Here is a 16172-nt window from a genome sequence, read left to right as displayed (position 1 = left end):
TTTTCTTACTCTCTAATGCTGTTAATGTGCAGTTGGTGTTTTATGAAATGGTGTTAACTAAACGTGGGTTCACGCAAAGATGACTGGGCCAGAAGTCAAGGGGGAGGGGGCGAGATTCTGGATTCTGCTCCTAATTGTAACCTTCTCTGTGTTTTCCCATTTGCTAACTGAAGTCAGTCCTACCTGCCACAGCTACTTCATAGTGGGTTCAGTTAAGGTTCAAATGGGAAATAAACACCAGAGTCCTTTGATACAAAATCCAAATGGTGCGTGGAAACAATGCAGACCTGGCTATTTTGTGATGCAAATGCAGGTTCCACAGTATCTGAAAAATGGAAATAGTGTGTCAGTGGGGCATAGAGAACATCGCTGGGGCCAGTACTCAAAACAAAAACCTTTCCAAAGTGTCTCTCTGGCTGCCGGCTGGAAAAGAGTGTTTCCCCACCTCTTAGAGCTTCTGGATCTTGCGCAGAGCCGTCACAGTGTCAGGACCTGACCCAGACTCCCGCTGGGAAAGGAATGTGGGAAATGCAACCCCCGGATTCTCCCCGTGATGCAGAGCAGGATTGGCCAGAAGGAGGAGACAGGCCAAGTTGATGGCAGACAGGCTGGTACACTAGGCTTAGCTGAGGATCGATAATTCCATCCTCTTTTTAAATTCAGTGATAGCATGTTCTAGTCCTTTTTTTTTTTTTAACACACCACTCTTAAAGTGATTGTATTTTAAATCCAACATGGAATTTTTTTTTTTTAAAGATTTTATTTATTTATTTGAGACAGAGAGAATGAAATACAGAGAGCATGAGAGGGAGGAGGGTCAGAGGGAGAAGCAGACTCCCTGCCGAGCAGGGAGCCCGATGCGGGACTCGATCCCGGGACTCCAGGATCATGACCTGAGCCGAAGGCAGTTGCTTAACCGACTGAGCCACCCAGGCGCCCGGAATTTTTTTTTTTTTAAAAAAGAATGTCGTTTTCTCAAAGACCAATGGAGTTTTTTCTCTCTGCACTGGGTAAGGTACCATATGTCAATATCCACTTAGACTGGTTTCTGCTATAACATATTAAAGGTTGAGCTCTGAATCATTGACTCTTTATTAAGAATGATGGGTTTTGCTTATCTTAATCACTGAAATACTGCAAATGTTATAGAGGCATACCTTAGCAGGGTAAAAAGAGATTAAGGAGCTTCGAACACCGTAGAAAGAATTCTTTTTTTTTTTTTTAAGATTTTATTTATTTATTTGACAGAGAGAGACACAGCGAGAGAGGGGACACAAGCAGGGGGAGTGGGAGAGGGAGAAGCGGCTTCCCGCTGAGCGGGGAGCCCAATGCGGGGCTTGATCCCAGGATCCTGGGATCATCATAGAAAGAATTCTTAACTCTTTTGAGCAGTTGAGAGTACATTTAGAATAACCGGGCTATCCATCTCTCAAAGACATTCAGAATTTTTAAAAATGTAGTAAGAAATATAATCAGAAGGGCTCTTGGCAATGATGAATCACATACTTTCTGGTGAGGGAAGGGATTAAAGAGTGTTAAGTTTGCGGCCTTTTGAGTCACCCTAGGTTCAAGATCTGATTCTGGTACTTATTAGTAATGTGGCATTGGGCAACTTTAATAAAAGAGCAGTTACCCGAGATTCCTTGCCACGCCTTGTGCGCCAGATTTTACACGTATTCTTTCCTTTACTCCTCAAAATCACCCTCCGAGATGGAGACTGTCATTGTCCCCGTGCTGTAGATCAGGAACCCGGCTAGGAGAGGACAAGGAACTTACCCCGGAACTGAAAACCATTCTCCATGCTTACCTGCTGCGAGGTGTACTCGAAGTCATGGAAAGTAACAGACATGGCGTCAGTCGAGTAGAGGGTTATGCTGTCCAATGTGGTAGCCCTGGGCCACATGCAGTTAATTTAAATCATCTGACTTAATTAAAATTAACTAAATTTAAGGTCTGGTTCCGCAGTCTTGGCAGCCATAGTCCAAACGCCCAGTAGCCACATGTGGCTCATGGCTACCATATTGAACAGAGGCAAAACATTTCATTCGTTGCAGATACTTCTGTGGGACAGCGCTGGTCTAGGGAATTCGTTGTGTGGGTCTTGATGAGGGTAAAAAACAAACAAACAAGACAAAACAAAAGGCAGCGAGACACAAAGTTCAAATTCTCTTGTAATGTCTCAACTAAAAACAGGAATATGAGTAAATACAATGGCCCGTGTCCGCCCACCATATGTTTGGGAGGAAGGCGATGAGGAACATCGGTGTCAGGGTCTTTGCCAAGCTTTCTCTGAAGAATGAGCGGGGACAACAGAAAACCACGTTTTTGTGACCCCTGAAAACCAGAGAAAGGAGGTAGCATCCATGTGCAACCCGCCTCATGGTTTTTGTCATCCCCGTCTTGTTTGTGCAGGTATGCCATCGGCCTTGCTTACAAATCAGCCCCGAAGCATGAGTGGATTGGGAAGAACTCTGCTTCCTGGGCCCTGTGCCGCTGCCACAATAACTGGGTGGTGAGACACAACAGCAAGGAAACCCCCATCGAGCCAGCCCCCCACCTCCGGCGTGTCGGCATCCTGCTGGACTATGACAATGGTTCCGTCGCCTTCTACGATGCTTTGAACTCCATCCACCTCTACACCTTCGACATCACCTTCTCGCAGCCTGTGTGCCCCACCTTCACAGTGTGGAACAAGTGCTTGACCATTATAACTGGCCTTCCCATCCCAGACCATCTGGACTGCACAGAGCAGGTGCCATGAGCAGCTGGCCACATGGAGCTGCTTTCTGGGGCATAAAAGGGTCACGGCCACCATTTCAGGGACGGAGAAAGCACAGGCTTCCAGAGTGTGATTAAATGTCGCCAAAAAGTGTCCAGAAACATCGGCTAGGATAGGACTCAACATTACTGTCTTTTGTATTAAGTACACGCTTTAATAATTTCTTCAAATTTGTCCTGTGTTTGCAGGAAATTTTATAGATTATTTATAAAAGAAACATAACCAGAATTACAACTCTTAGACATTATCTGGTTTTGCACATTAAGAGGCCCAGAAGTTTACCAGCTCTTTACAACAACCTTTGTGTCATCACGCTCTGTGGGCTTGAGAAAAAAAAAATCTTCTGTAGTTTTGTACGCTTATTCAGCTTCTCACATCGTCGTATCTCATACTGACCCCATCTTGGGTCCTGTCGCCTCGACAGTGCATAACAGAATATGCAGTTACCTTAAAAATAAAAAATAGTTTTGAACCTAGTAGGGCAGCAACCGGGCTTTCTTAGTCTGCTTTATTTTGAAGTGTTTTCAGTGTGATGTCAAAACCGTCTTGGATCAACTAGAATGGAGAGCAAGAGGGAGAGCGGAAAGAATTGACTTTAAGAATTGATGTTAAGAATGAGCTTGCCATTGAAAATAGTCACTTTGATTATTCAGAACATCAGAGGCTGGTTTGTCTTTGATCGGAAGTAGGGTTCTGTTTCATGACCTAAATCTATTTCCTTCTTCCTTTTAATAGTTTCTTCAGGCCTGTGACATTGCTTTGCTACATTTGGTAGCTGTCCTGTCTCCCTCTCCCCCAACTCATTTTTCTTTTGTTGCTGGGGCTGAGGAAGTAAACATTTTGTGTTACAAATGGCAGTACCACTTTGGATTGACTTTGCTCTCCAGGACATCAACACATGGCCCTGACTGTCTCTATCACGTCCAAATAGGACTCACCCAAAAACACTTAATATTTGTGAGTTGGTAATGACAAGGGACATTGCATACTCTTTACTAGTATATGTGCCTCGAAAGTTATAAACAGACTTTTATTAAACACGTCTCGAAAGATGTAGCAGTCCCTCTGTATTCTAGTATAGTTCACTATAGAGTTGTAAAACAAAAAACAAAAAAACAAAAAAACAAAAACAAAAACAAAAAAAGAACAAAACAAAACAAAAAAACCCAAAAAAAATCAAACTCACTAATCCCGTGCTGGAACCCGCTAATAGAACCTGCTGATGGAATGTCGGGTGGGATTCTGGACCTGCTGATCTGGTAAGATGGAATGGTCCATGAAGTAAGGCTTTCTTAAGCAGTCCTTGGATTTGGACCGGGAATCCAGCATTGGTTCTATCTTGACAAAGGGCATGACATCTGTAAGTCATTTCGTTTGCTAAAATATTTATCTGAGCTACTGGGTTGGCCATTTTGACTGAACGGACTGATGGATTTAGGCATTGTTTTTAGCAGTTGGTTTTTAACCAAATCAACCCATTGTCTCCCTGAGATCCGTCCATAGACCCGCTGTTTCAGCATCGTGCTGTATGAGCACCAGCCTGGACTCCATGGGTTGCATCATGCATGCTTCTGTCCTCTTCACTGGCAGACGCTCTCCTTTTTCTGAACAGATAGAGTTTATATATTTACTATATTATTTATATCCAGATGAATATTTTGATAGCTACTTAGGACAATTTCACATCTAAAAGATGGACACCTCAATGGAAAAAAATCAGTCTCTGGAAACTTAATGTTTGTTTGTTTTTTTTACAGTATAAAAACAATGTGTATTTGCCTTCCCTGAACAAACTGAAAGGGTTGTAATTTTTACATACTGTTTTTGGTAGCTGGATAACGGATATTTTAATGCACTTTGTACAGTAACAGTTTTGAATAAAAGGGTCTAAAACTCAGCTTCTGAGTTTTTAAAATCATGGTCGCCAGGTACCAGTAAACGCTACAGTTTGCCTTATGACATCCATGTAAAGCATTTACGAGGACAATATTTCCATGAATATAATGTTTTTCAATATAAAGAAGCTACTACTCAAATTTTCACTGCAAGCCATTTAGTTTATGTTTTGGCTATTTTTATAAGGACGAGAGGGATTATGTTATATTTTAGTTGTGGAAGTCTCACTCTTTGCTAACTTAAAAACCTTGTGGATAGTAGCAGTTACTATTTCCCTGTTGTCCTATTTACAGGAAAATATGTATATGGTGAAAGGCCACAGTGTTTACTTTCATTACTGTAATGATGTAGAAAAGATTTCCGCGTGGGTTTTTTTTTTTTTTTTGAAAGTCTAAAAAATATATGCTATAAACATTTGCTGCAGTACAATTCTTTTTAAGTGGACTGGGGTCACAGTATTTTGTTCTTGAGGTCTCTACTTCACAGGAAGCATTGCGACACAGGGGAGAAAGAGATAGCAGGGCCGGTTACATTAATACAGCCAAATTGATGTGGCGCCAACCAAGGCTGCCAGGTCTGACGTCGTGCGTGTGTGAAGAGGTGCTGTCGCCATCTTGAAATTCTTAGTAATTTTTGAATAGGGGGCCTGCATCTTCGTTTTGCGCTGGGCCTCAAGAAGTCTATAGCCAGTCCTCGTAACAGAACTCAGAAACATGGTACCTCTCTTCCTGGTGGATACAAATGAAAAAACCTGGGTCCAATGTCAAAAGCGGCTGGCCATATAATTCAAGTAGGAATCCAAATGGATTAAGAGGAGAATGGGCGTGGGTGAAGATGTTCTTCCCAGCTTGAAAAAAAAAAAAAAAAGACTTCAAAAACTGCAAATGTTGATGATGATTTCTGCTGAAGAAGAGGAAATGACCTGATGACGAGTGCGCAGTTTATCACGGTACTGAGATAATGGACCCTAAACTTCCCAAGGAACTGAACCAGCGCTGTCCAGTGAACGGGGGATTCCAAGTTTCGGCTCCAGGCACATCTGCGGTGCCTGAAGAGACATACGCATGTATGCTCGCGTACCTGTGCTTTTGGTGTTGGGAAGTCGGTGATCTGGTCTACCCGTACAAAATGTTAAAAAGGAGACAAAGACCACGATGATGGGGGCAAGAGGATGTTTTTGAAATTGTGCTTCTCAACAAAGGGGCGATTTGGCAATGTCTGGAGTCATTTTGGGTTGTCCCAACTTGGGAGCGGGTGCTATCGGTGTCTAGTGGGTAGAGACCAGGGGTGTTGCTCAACAGCCCCCCTAGCCACCCCCACACACACCCAAGAATGATCTGAGCAAAATATCACTGGTGCCGCAGGGGAGAAACTTGCTCTTTGGGGTTCTTTAAAGCAAAACTCTCACAAATATGTTTTACTGTTCCTGTAATTGATTTAATGCCTGATATGGCAAAAAGAAGGGGGACGCTTCACTGCTGTGGCTACCTTCGCTTTAAAAACAATATTTGCAAAACCTGGAATTTTACCTGAAAAAGCAGTCCAAGCCTGTGTAAATGGGAATGCGGGGATCGGTGTCACGAAGATGTGGATGTGATTGGCTTAGCTGGGAAATGCCAAGCTGACTCTCTGTAGGCCGCTCCTTGCACCCGAACAAATGCAACCCCTGGTACTTGCGTCACGCGGCCATGCCCTCGGCCCGGACTCTTCTCACCATTGCTGTTGCTTTCTGGTTCAAAATAAAATCCTTTTTGTGATTCCAAGGCCCTCTGTCTCGCCTGTCTCTTTTGCCTTTTCATCATTGTGTGTTTTCGCACTCACTGTTTCCACACATATTTATATAACGTCTGCTGGGTTTTTTAACTACTTTGCAACCTAGAACATTTCCTTTTATTCCTGAAACTCCAACCCACCATCCTGCTTCTCTCCATTCCAAAGTACAGTTACTAAGCCCCAAAAGAGTCCCTAGGAAATTTTAAAAACACAATAAAGAAAATCCATACAGGAGTGGCGATCCTGAACAAGAATGGCTTGATTTCGAGTCGTCTAGAGCGGGTGGAGGAGGTGAGGACAAGGGGGATTGGAGCAGAGGGGTGAGGCTCTTCACTGTGTGGGCTGCAACACGCCCAGCCATCGGCCCATAAGTCTATCCCCGACCCCATCCCATGGCTCCCAGGACTTGACTTTCTCTCTTTAGAGGTACGAGCCCTTTCGATGGAAGTCAGTGCGCCCCAGAGTGGTCCTCGGTCTGCAGCGTCGGCACCACCTGCGAGCTGCTTAGAAATGCCTGTTCTCCAGCCCTACCCCGCAGGCCGCCTCGTCAGCATCTCCGGGCGTGGGGCCAGCAGTAAGTTCTAACAGGCCCTCCCGGGGACTCTGATGCTGGTAACGGTTTGTGGGGCGAAGCTCGGGAGGGCTTTACCCAGTCCCCTAGCCCACATGAAAATGCACTTACAACCTGAAGTGTGTTTTCAAGGTAATGTGCTTTAAGAGGCAGCATGATGTAATGCAGTGATTCTTAACCTGGCAGAACATTAAGATCGCCTTGTTTCCGGGGCGCCTGGGTGGCTCAGTTGGTTAAGCGACTGCCTTCGGCTCAGGTCATGATCCTGGAGTCCCGGGATCGAGTCCCGCGTCGGGCTCCCTGCTCGGCAGGGGGTCTGCTTCTCCCTTTGACCCTCCCCCCTCTCGTGCTCTATCTCATTCTCTCTCTCAAATAAATAAATAAAATCTTTAAAAAAAAAAAAAAAAGATCGCCTTGTTTCCAAATGCTGATCCCTGGATCCCCTTCTGAAAAATGGGGGATGAGAAGGTCTAGAGTGTGGCCCAGCACCCTATACTGTCGTTTGAGGGGATTCTCAAGCGTAGCCAGGATTGGCTGCCAGAGACACGGGACTCGGCACCTTTTCTATAAAAGTCAGAGAGTGAATTATTTGGGGGTGTTGCAGGACATACTGTCTCCATGGCAACTACTGGAGTCCTCGGCTATGGAGTGAAAGCAGCCATAGAGGATATGTAAAGGAATGGGTGAGGCTGGGTTCCAATAAAACTTTATTTACAAAAACAGCATGGAGCTGCTTTTGGCCCTTGGCGTCATTTGCCACCTCGTGCTCTAACAAAGTACTGGACTCACCATGGGGCATTCGCTATCTCCTCTCCCTGAGGACTCGGCGGCCCCTCATGGCTCTGGGCCCCTTAGCTCTCAAGTCCTTCCCACCTTTGAATTACATCAATTCTGAAAGCACAGAACTCGTGGAGAATTAGGCACCGCGAGTGCTTAAGACAGGGCCACTCAAAGGTTATTAGAAGATTCTTTCATTCAACAGAGTAGGGCGTGTCAGTGCTAATGATTAGCATTCCCTCTTTCGTAATTTTGACTTGAATCAGCTCTTCTCACAAGTGACAGGTGTGGAAAATAGATTCCCTTTAATAAGAGTTTTGAAGTACATTTAATTTGAACTTTTGAAACCGAACAGACACTGCTGTAATTAATCACCTTTCAAAGTCAGCTTGAAGGGCATGACAGACGCTCCGGAGAGTGGCCCACATCCTCCTCTTTTTTAAATTATTATTTTTAAAAATACACAAGTAAAATATGTTGAAGAAGATAGTTGCTTGTGATGATAATAGGAGCATAAAAAGGGAGACGTGTGCAACTTGCAAAGTCCTTCTCCCTTGAGTATCATTCTCGCTGTGGGATGCACATTCAAGAACAAAATAAAAATGGGGTTGAGGCCTTATGGAAAGCCTTTCTTGTAGCTGTCCTATCTTAACATGGGCAATTTATGGAGAGGAATTCAAGTCTCCCTTTGGATCTCTTTCAGCCATGTTCTCCTGGGAGAATTATAAAAGCATGATTAAATAGGAAGTATAGCAATTAACAAGCAAATGTGTCATGGCCAAAAACCAATTACTAATTAAGGAGAGACAAAGAAAAAAATGATTTAATGGAACATTGGTGCTTTTGCACGGTCTATTTATTCTCAAAGCTTAATTTTTGATTATGGTCATTAAAAGCTGTTCAATTTCAGTCAAGTATTTCAGTTAATAAAGCTTATAACTTCCCCAGTCTTATTTTCCCTCCAGCTTCTGCCCTCTCTCACCTCCTATTTTCTGTCAAGCCTCTCAAAGGGCGGTTCAGATGTTCCATTTCTAAGAAATCAGAGAGGGAGATAAACCGTGAGAGACTCTGGACTCCGGGAAGCAAGCTGAGAGTTACAGAGAGGAGGGGAGTGGGGAGATGGGGTAGCCAGGTGTTGGGTATTAAGGAGGGCACATGTGGTGATGAGCGTTAATGAATCGTTGAACACTACGTCAAAAACTAATGATGTACTATATGTTGGCTAACTGAACATAATAAAAAAAACATTTCAAGATTCAAGAAAAAGATGCTCCGTTTCTGCTTCCTCACCTCCCAGTACACCTCCCCACCCTCCACCAGGCATTCAGTGTCTTCACTCTACCGAACCTCGGTCACTGACGTCAGAAACAGTGTCAACATCAACACAAATGTCCATACACGTTTGATCGGCCTCATCTTGACATACGGCAGCTTTTGAGATGTTGACCACTTCTTTTTTAATCCCTCCCTATGCGACGCCATCCACGCCACCTCTTCCTGCACCATTTTGTGCAGAAGCCTCCCAATCTAAATCTCTACAGCTATCTTTTTGATAGCTGAGTAATATTCCACTATATAAATATACACATCCCACGTCTTCTTTATCCATTCTTCTGTTGATGGACATCTGGGCTCTTTCCATAGTTTGGCTATTGTGGACGTTGCTGCTATAACATTTGGGTGCAGGTGCCCCTTCGAGTCACTATTGTTGTATCCTTTGGGTAAATACCTAGTAGTGCAATTGCTGGGTCATAGGGTAATTCTATTTCTAACTTTTTGAGAACCCTCCATACTGTTTTCCAGGGTGGCTGCACCAGTTTGCATTCCCACCACCACTGTAGGAGGGTTCCCCTTTCTCCACATCCTCACCAACATCTGTTGTTTCCTGAGTTGTTAATTTTAGCCATTCTGACCCATGTGAGGTGGTATCTCATTGTGGTTTTGATTTATATTTCCCTGATGCCGAGTGCTGTTGAGCATAAGGGCTGGTATCCAAAATCTATAAAGAACTTATCAAACTCAACACCCCAAAAAACTAAAAATCCAGTTAAGAAATGGGCAGAAGACATGAACAGACATTTCTGCAAGGAAGACATACAAATGGCCAACAGACACCCTATTCTCTTTTTAAAAGACTTACCTTAAAAAAAAGAGTCCTTTGTATTTGCAGAAACCACAAACATTACAGAATAAAAAATAATATCAAAATAAAAGCTAGAATATCTACCTTCTAGCAAATTCCATCCTCTCTTTATAGTGACCGCAGGTCATCAGCAAAAATAAAACCTTAGATTTGGGCAAGTAAATCACCCATCCGTGTCTTCTGTCGCCTCCTGCCCACCTTGCGTCCCTGTGTTGTAAGTCTGGGGTGTTACGTATTTCGCACTTGCCAGCTCAGCTCATTCCACACTCTAAGACAATCGGGTGCAAATAAAATGGGCTCCAAGGTATCACTGTCAACCTTGGTCTTGGAGCAGGTCCCCTCTGACGTTGGTGCCCCACCTCCTCAGTACTTCCCCCCAACTTCCCAGAAAGCACACTCCCTATTCTTCACAGTATCGCAGAGTCCCAGCCTCCTTTCTCATTACTTCCCGGTAGCTGGGCTCTCTGTCCTTGTAGTCCCTCTGACTTGATCTCCAGCACATACGCTAGGTTTCCCACGCAGGCGGCAGCCCTCTGCATGGAGTTTCACCCAATGCCTGTGTCACCTGCTTGTTCACCTTGGTCTCATGTCACCAACTGGGTGCTTCTGCCTGCTTCTTTGTATGGGCTGATTTCTCTGGTTTCATGACTTCAGGTTCTGCTCCCATGTTCCCAGGTCTGCTGCCTTGCAGCCCCTTTAAAATGAACTGGTCACGCCCACATTTCCCAAAGATGAACACTCAAGAACAACTCCAGGCTCATCTTTCCTACACTATATTCACTCTATAAGAAACTCACTTTCCATAATAAAGACAGAGATGGTTAAAAGTAACAGCATGGCGTCTGGGCCGCCAGGGTCGGTGAAGGATCTCAAGATGGCTGCGTGAAAACTTGCTCTAAAATCCATTGACTGGGTAGCTTTTGGGGAGATCACACCCCGAGACCAGAAGGCCATTGCTAACTCCCTGAAATCCTGGAATGAGACCCTTACCTCCAGGTTGGCTACTCTCCCTGAGAAACCACCTGCTATTGACTGGGCTTACTACAAGGCCAATGTGGCGAAGGCTGGTTTGGTAGATGACTTTGAGAAGAAGTTTAATGCCCTGAAGGTTCCTGTGCCAGAGGATAAATATACTGTTCAGGTGGATGCTGGAGAAAAAGAAGATGTGAAAAGTTGTGCCGAGTTTTTGTCTCTCTCAAAGGCCAGGATTGAGGAATATGAAAAAGAGCTGGAGAAGATGAGGAACATAATTCCATTTGATCAGATGACCATTGAGGACCTGAATGAAGTCTTTCCAGAAACCAAATTAGACAAGAAGAAGGATCCCTATTGGCCTCACAAGCCAATTGAGAATTTATAAACTTGAGTTGGGGAGAAAGCTCTGGCCCTCGTATTGTAAATGCTGGACATTAAAAATAATGATACGGTAAAAAAAAAAAAAAAAGTAACAGCATGGCAAATGAGATAACATGGAACACTAACGAAAAGGCTGGAGTAGCTATATTAACAGCAGACAAAGTAGACTTCCAAACAGGGAACATTTCCTGGGAGTCAATTCACTTAATATGCAAAGCATTCTTTTTTTTTTTTTAAAGATTTTATTTATTTATCTGAGACAGAGAGAATGAGAGAGACAGAGAGCACATGAGAGGGGGGAGGGTCAGAGGGAGAAGCAGGCTCCCCGCCGAGCAGGGAGCCCGATGCGGGACTCCATCCCGGGACTCCAGGATCATGACCTGAGCCGAAGGCAGTCGCTTAACCAACTGAGCCACCCAGGCGCCCCTATGCAAAGCATTCTTACTGCCTTTCTCTCCTATTCCCATTTTCTTCCCCCCACCGCCCCCCCACCCCCAACCAAAGAATGAGAGCAAGAGCAAAGACAGGGTCGGTTGAGGAAAACAAGGCCTGGAGCTGGGAAGTTTGGAGCAAGCCCATCCAAGATGGAGTTGGCTATGCAGCCTCGTGGTTGGGCCTACTGCTTTTTGGAGTCTGTTGTCAGCACCCAATAAATAAGTTACCATAGACGATGACAGAGACGAATAGTCTCAGTTTAGATCCCCATGTCAAGCCTCGGGTGAGTCCATCTTGGCGAGGCCAGCTTCAGAAGCAGCCAGAGACACAGACAAGAAGAAACGTCCCGCCCGAAGCACGGAGCAATGAGCCCCATCAAGGCCTCTGACCTTTGCCCCCCGGGGAGTCGGTGCGCACAGACAGAGGCGGGGAGGGTGTCCACATGGCAGCATCTGGTATGGGTTGCCTCTCGTTCCCTCCCCGCATTCCAGGCCTGGCGCTCGGGACATCCTGAAATGGAGACCGTTGCTGTTGGGGGGTGGGGGGAACGTCTGAAACCTTCACATGATTGACTGGAAGCGGCAGTGCCAGGGGCATGAACCCTGAACCCCGGAGTTCGCGGGGGCCCCCCAGCCTGCAGAGCCCAAGCCCTTGATGATTCCAGGCAGGCCGTTCTCATTAAGCAACGCCGCAGGGCCTGGTGCCAAAACCATAAGGCTGCCTGCTCCCCACCCCCCACCCCCACCCCCACCTCCCACCCCCGGGGCTCCATTTCTAGGCCCTGAGGTACAGGTATTTTTAATATTTCCAAGTCAGTCCACCTTTTCTTGGCAGAACTGTCCCAACAGTGCTAACATTTGTTGAGCAAGGGATGAGGTACACTTGTCCTCACAGATGGCCACGCGGGAAACATCCCGGGCACGGAGGGCAGCCCAGCGAGGCCCCACATGCCTCCCTCTCCCGGCGGGGAGTCAGGCCCAAGAGACGCTTCTGGACCATCACAGGAACACCACCTCGGGCTTCTGTCTGAATGACTTCGGAGGGTTACTGTACACACTAGGCCGGACGACCTGCAAACGCAGCTCATTCTTCCTGGGGCTTTTTGCCCTTGAGACCAGGAAGTCCTCAGGGGACAGCTCTGACCGGACGAAAATCCACACAGCTCGCGACAGCATCCGAGACACAAGTGTGAACAATTGTCCATCATGCCGTCAGACCCAGCGTCAAAAACATCCCCAGTGCGGAATGGCCAGGCTTCGTGTTGCAGAGCAATTCCGCTGCGAGGAGACGGACGTCATGACACCTTCACAGTTCTGGAAGGAAGCAGCGTGGCTTCCTTCAAATGTGTTCGAATGCCCTGGTGAATTGGGGAAAAGTGAGGAAGTTGTTCATTCTTGCTAATTACGGTCTGGGTGTCAAGTTCTCCTTTTCGGTTTAGGCAGGATATTACGAACTTTGTTTGCCTATGTATTTGGGGTCTAATGAGATGGCCAAGCACAATCTTCTACCTTCACGGAGACAAAGGACAGGAAAGCCGGTATCTGATGAATATATTTCCCATAAACCCTTCTTCCTCCCCTCACTTGTTCTGTGGACAGAGTCTTCTGATGCCCTGATTTCATCGTCGCTCAGTCCTTTCTCTAGCTGTCCTTTCTCGAAAGCAGGAGTTCTCCACCTCGGCGTTATGGACAATTGGGGCGAGACAATTCCTTGTTGGGAGGCTGTCCTGTGCGTTGTGGGATGTCCAGTCACATCCCTGGTCTTCGCTCCTCCCAGTTGTGATAACCAAATATATATCTGGACACTGCCAAATGTCCCCTGGGTGTCACAGTCACTCCTGTTCCAGAACCACTGGCTTAGATGAGCGCTTCAATCGTAACATCAATGTTACATCATTATAACGTTATAATGTTATATATGTTCTTTCATAGTACCATTCTTTCTGTCCACAGGATCTTCTCATGTCACCTTCCTACAATTTTCTATCCCTTCCTCTCTGCTCCCGGGCCACTGTGTCACTTGCAGGGTGACTGCTGATAATGCAGCCATCATTCCGCTCACAGGTCAACGTCCCCGGTGTGCCCAGGGTGCTGTCAGTAAAGTCGGGAGAGAGCGAGGCAGGGATGTGGGAAGAAGAAACACTTCCAGCTTCTCCCTGGATCTGGAAGCTGCCAATAAGCAAATACCCAGGAGATCTGATTTGAGATATCTGTGGAATTCAGATAGAAGGAATTTTTGTATACTTGCTGATAATATTATACGGATTATTATTTGGAAAAAAAAAAAGGGAATGAAGTTACAAGGTGAGTTTTAAAAGATACCTGAAAGGAATTTATTTAAGCTCTCACAATATTTCTCTGCACTGCAAATACGGATTATTTCTGAACAGCCCAGGAAATCCCGGCACCCTCACCTTCCACGTCAGACCTCCAGGGAAGACCCTGCCCCCAGTCGCGGCCACACCATCACTCTGCTGTCATTACATTAAGCTTCTCCTCCCAAGGCTAACTTGAGAGAATAGCTTTTTGGTTTTTGATTTTGGTTTGTTTTTGCTACCAGCTGGAAACATATTCTACAGAGAACATGGGGGGCTTCCTTTTGAAAGAATATGCTAGCCCCAAAGTAGAGCTACCATATTTTCTCTCTCCTTCCTTTCTTCCTTCCCTACGCAGTTCAGAAGAATCCACAAATTTCTGCCTGCTTTCCCCCGAGGGATTTTTTTTTCTTCTCTTAGGCCGTAAACTCCCTGAAGGTTGGGATTGTGTTTATTATCTTTCCCTATCTCTGGTGCCTAATGCAGTTGCTAGTTTGGTGCATGTGTTCAGTGGATGTTTACTACCAAAAGGAAGTAAGGAAGAGAGAGATTTAGGGGAGGGAAGGAAGGATTGAAGGAGGGAGGAAGGAAAATTGAAGGAAAGGAAACAAAAGAAGGGAGGGAGGGAGGGTGTCCATGATAGATTTATATAGGACGTACTCAAATCAAATTTGTTTCAAGATCAAAAGAATCACACTACTGATTCTTGGCTTAACCTGCTCTCATTTACCGCCATATAGCCCAGAAGTTTGTAGTGCTTCCGGCCTCCAGCATCTCATGCAGAACAAAAAGAAGTGATGTGTGGGTTTAGGTGATCCAAGAGATCTGATTGAATGAAAAGTGACAGCAAGAGAAAATAAGCAACTTACTGTCACTAGTCAACAGATGCCCAGCTTTCCGAGTTACACACATTCCCAGTAACTTAATATTAGACAGGAGGACAAAGCTTCCGCTCTGGAGCCACGAAAGATAAACAGAATTAGAATAAAAGAACAGGCTTAAAAGTCCTCCAAACCATCCCATGCCCTCCAAGCAAAAACCAAAAAAAAAAGCCCTTTTAATTTTCCTTTTCTACAGACTTTTGACAGCATTCCGCTTCTTGAAAGGCCCTCTTGGTACCACATCAATTTTTCAACTCTCAGATTTAGTCCATTTTCTCCAGTCCGGTCCTGTATATCGATGGAAGAAAATTGTGAAAAATATCAAAGAGCACGAGGGAAAAAGCAAAGGAAAATAAATGCCCACGGTGTTCCAGGAATCATTTAATCAATGAAATATTTCATTTCTGAAAAAAATTCATTTCTACTACATGTTACTATATGAATCATTCTGCCTTTACAGAAGGCATTCTGACTCAAACCCTAATTCTTTATTCACCATTAATGAGAAGTGTTGTATATTTTTGAAGTGTGTTTAAGTCTTATTTTAGGACAGGGGCCAAAAGGCAAGGTTCTCCAACTCATTAACCTGCTCCATAAACTTTAAACCACTGTTTCCTACGGGAGGAAAACATACCTGGGAATAGAGTTACTATTTTAATTCTTTCCTTCTATTTCAAGACCAGTTTATCCCCATTTCATCTGAATGAAAATTACTTGAGAACGTTTCCTCCCTTGTGCAATAAGGGACTTAACAATTTAATTCTGGTTAAGAAATCCGATTGCTTCCATCGGTCAAAGAACCAGAAGCCAAACAAAAATTAAGAACCAAAGGAAATGTGTCCTGATGGCGTAGAGGGGCCCACGGAGGGCGCTGCCAATCAGTGGGACCCACCGACGGATCGACCCTTCTGACCTCGCTAGCTCTGAGCCCAGCTCCCTCTGGCTCCCGCCGCAGGAAGAAGGAAGGAGTGTGGCCCCATCTTGGTGTTGGTCCGCAACCTTCTCCCAACCATTTCCTTGCCAATGAGCAAAGGGAGCCGTTGGGTTCAGTGTGTATGAGTTTCATTTGTTTTTCCACTTCAGGATTATGTTCTTTGGCTAAGAAATTGGGAATTCTGCTTCTGCAGGCCCCGGCCTGAAAGCCATCACTTCTCCCAACTTCTCTAGGCATCCAGGCCACTCGAGGAAACTTCCTGGCTTCCAGGAGGCCCACAGCCAGGGCTTTCTGCACTGCTCAGGGAAGCCTG

At 45.3% G+C, this 16172-nt stretch overlaps 1 protein-coding gene and 1 pseudogene across 5 annotated transcripts in view; both read left to right on the top strand.

Annotated features, from left to right (window-relative positions):
- The window catches only part of MID1 (midline 1), a 588477-nt gene extending 582924 nt beyond the window's left edge, over positions 1–5553 (top strand). For all 5 annotated transcript variants that reach the window (XM_054507135.2, XM_064573728.1, XM_064573727.1 and 2 more), the window contains one exon: positions 2413–5553. In XM_054507135.2, coding sequence (XP_054363110.1) covers positions 2413–2761 — 349 coding nt within the window. In that variant the 3' untranslated portion in view covers positions 2762–5553. The remainder of the gene's footprint in view (positions 1–2412) is intronic.
- A 5260-nt stretch (positions 5554–10813) lies between these two features.
- Positions 10814–11377, top strand: LOC123844219 (ATP synthase subunit d, mitochondrial-like; annotated as a pseudogene).
- The last annotated feature ends 4795 nt before the right edge of the window (positions 11378–16172 follow it).

Source organism: Mirounga angustirostris, unplaced genomic scaffold (genome assembly GCF_029215605.1).
Source record: "Mirounga angustirostris isolate CCGP_5_RB_7025 unplaced genomic scaffold, mMirAng1.0.hap1 SCAF_11, whole genome shotgun sequence".
Lineage (NCBI taxonomy): Eukaryota > Metazoa > Chordata > Mammalia > Carnivora > Phocidae > Mirounga > Mirounga angustirostris.
The sequence above is the reverse complement of the archived record's forward strand: the minus strand, read 5'-3'. Positions and strand labels throughout refer to the sequence as shown.